This window comes from Palaemon carinicauda, chromosome 16, assembly GCF_036898095.1.
Source record: "Palaemon carinicauda isolate YSFRI2023 chromosome 16, ASM3689809v2, whole genome shotgun sequence".
In the NCBI taxonomy this organism is placed as follows: Eukaryota; Metazoa; Arthropoda; class Malacostraca; order Decapoda; family Palaemonidae; genus Palaemon; species Palaemon carinicauda.
Window position 1 is genome coordinate 134,132,082 of NC_090740.1, and position 1,721 is coordinate 134,133,802.

Consider the following 1,721-nt stretch of genomic DNA (forward strand, 5'->3'; position numbering starts at 1 on the left):
ATAGTTCCTTACCAAGCACTTACTGGCAACAATACGGGATATTGTCTCAAGTCACGCCTGCCAGAAAAAAATTTATAAAATGAATTTCATCTGGTATTGAAGAAGAATTAACTCCAGAAAAGCTTCAAGAAGTAGCTCCAAATCCTGTTTTGAACGATACAGATCCAGTTACCTAAACCCAGCTGATTGTGACTCAACTACCCAAAAACCCAGATGATGATGATGACCTAGTTGCCAAAGCCCAGCTGATGATGATCCAATCGTGAAAAGCCCATTTGACAATGACCCAGTTAGCCAAAGCCCACCAGATGAAAACCCAGTTAGCCAAAGCCCACCAGATGAAAACCCAGTTAGCCAAAGCCCACCAGATGAAAACCCAGTTACCCAAAGCCCACCAGATGATAACCCAGTTACCCAAAGCCCATCATATGATGACTCAGTTACCCAAAGGCCACCTGATGATAACTCAGTTGTCCAAAGCTCAACTGACAATGACCTAGTTACCCAGATCCCAGTTGTTGATGACTCAGCTACCCAAAGGCTACATGATAATGACCCACCTCAAGAGAAGTCATATAGCATAATTGCCGTCCCCCTCCTCTAGTAATTAATGAGTACCAAATTTCAGTAATAAAAACTAATATTCAATCTGGGATTCTTTAACGTAACGTACAAAAACTTTTAATTTCGTAGAAACTGCAACAAAAAATACTTGCTTTCAATGCTCCAAGTTTATAAAATAAGTGAAAATTCTCCTTACTCAAGACAGCGTGAAATAGCTTTGGTCCAAATTAAATTTTACAGCTGACGATAATTCTTTCATATTTACATGGACATAATAAAGTTTATTTAATCTTACGCCAACCACCCCTCTCCCCTACGTGAAAGGTAATATAATAAAAAAATATCACAGTGGCACAATATTTCTTGAAAAATTATTATTAATAACGAAATACATCACTTTAGTAAATGTTGATTTTCTTCAGCCATGTTGAGGAACTTATATAATAGAAAGTTGAATCGACAAAATACAAATATCCAATGAGCTCTCTTTAATCAGCACGAGTACAAACTTCTACCAGACTGAAAACGCTGAGCAAGGAAATATATTGGAAAGTGAATACAAAAAGCAAATAGTTATTCAATCTTATAAAAGATAACAATGACAAAAATATTTTCAATCCTAAAAGCTAAAATAAAGCAACTAATAAAACCTGACATTCTTCACCGGGATTAATAAGGCAACGAATATCTTTTCATTACCTTGAATCTAAAAGCATTAAAATTTTCTTTAGCTTACACCAAAATCCTCACATATTTTTCTTTCTAATAAACACAATGAAGGAAACGTCCACTGCACTGACAGAGTACTTCAAGGTCTATGTTACGAAACGCTTCTAATAAACATTTACCATCTAAAATATTATATCTTCCCATATGACTATGAGTAAGTGAGAGATTTCAGTGGCTATTTCAAATTCATATCACCGGGATTCTGTCAGGAGGAATTGGTAATAAACTACGCAACTCACGATTCGAATTCAGATCACGGTAAACCCTATGAATGACATTCATGTTACACAACACTGAGGACCATTTCAAGCAATATCTATTCATACTGAATGCAAATTCCTTTATTATTCAGATGGTTTACACTGCAGCTGTGACTGACAAACTAGTGATTTGAGCCTGAAATAACGACTATGGGTACATTTCTCTTA

The 1,721-nt window shown here is 35.9% G+C and overlaps 1 protein-coding gene across 1 annotated transcript in view; it reads left to right on the forward strand.

The window, feature by feature from the left end:
- LOC137655581 (variable charge X-linked protein 1-like) overlaps window positions 1-604 on the forward strand; it is a 2,968-nt gene extending 2,364 nt beyond the window's left edge. The window contains exon 2 of the mRNA XM_068389481.1: window positions 246-604. Within this exon, the coding sequence (XP_068245582.1) occupies window positions 246-604 (359 nt within the window). The remainder of the gene's footprint in view (window positions 1-245) is intronic.
- Window positions 605-1,721: the final 1,117 nt, after the last annotated feature.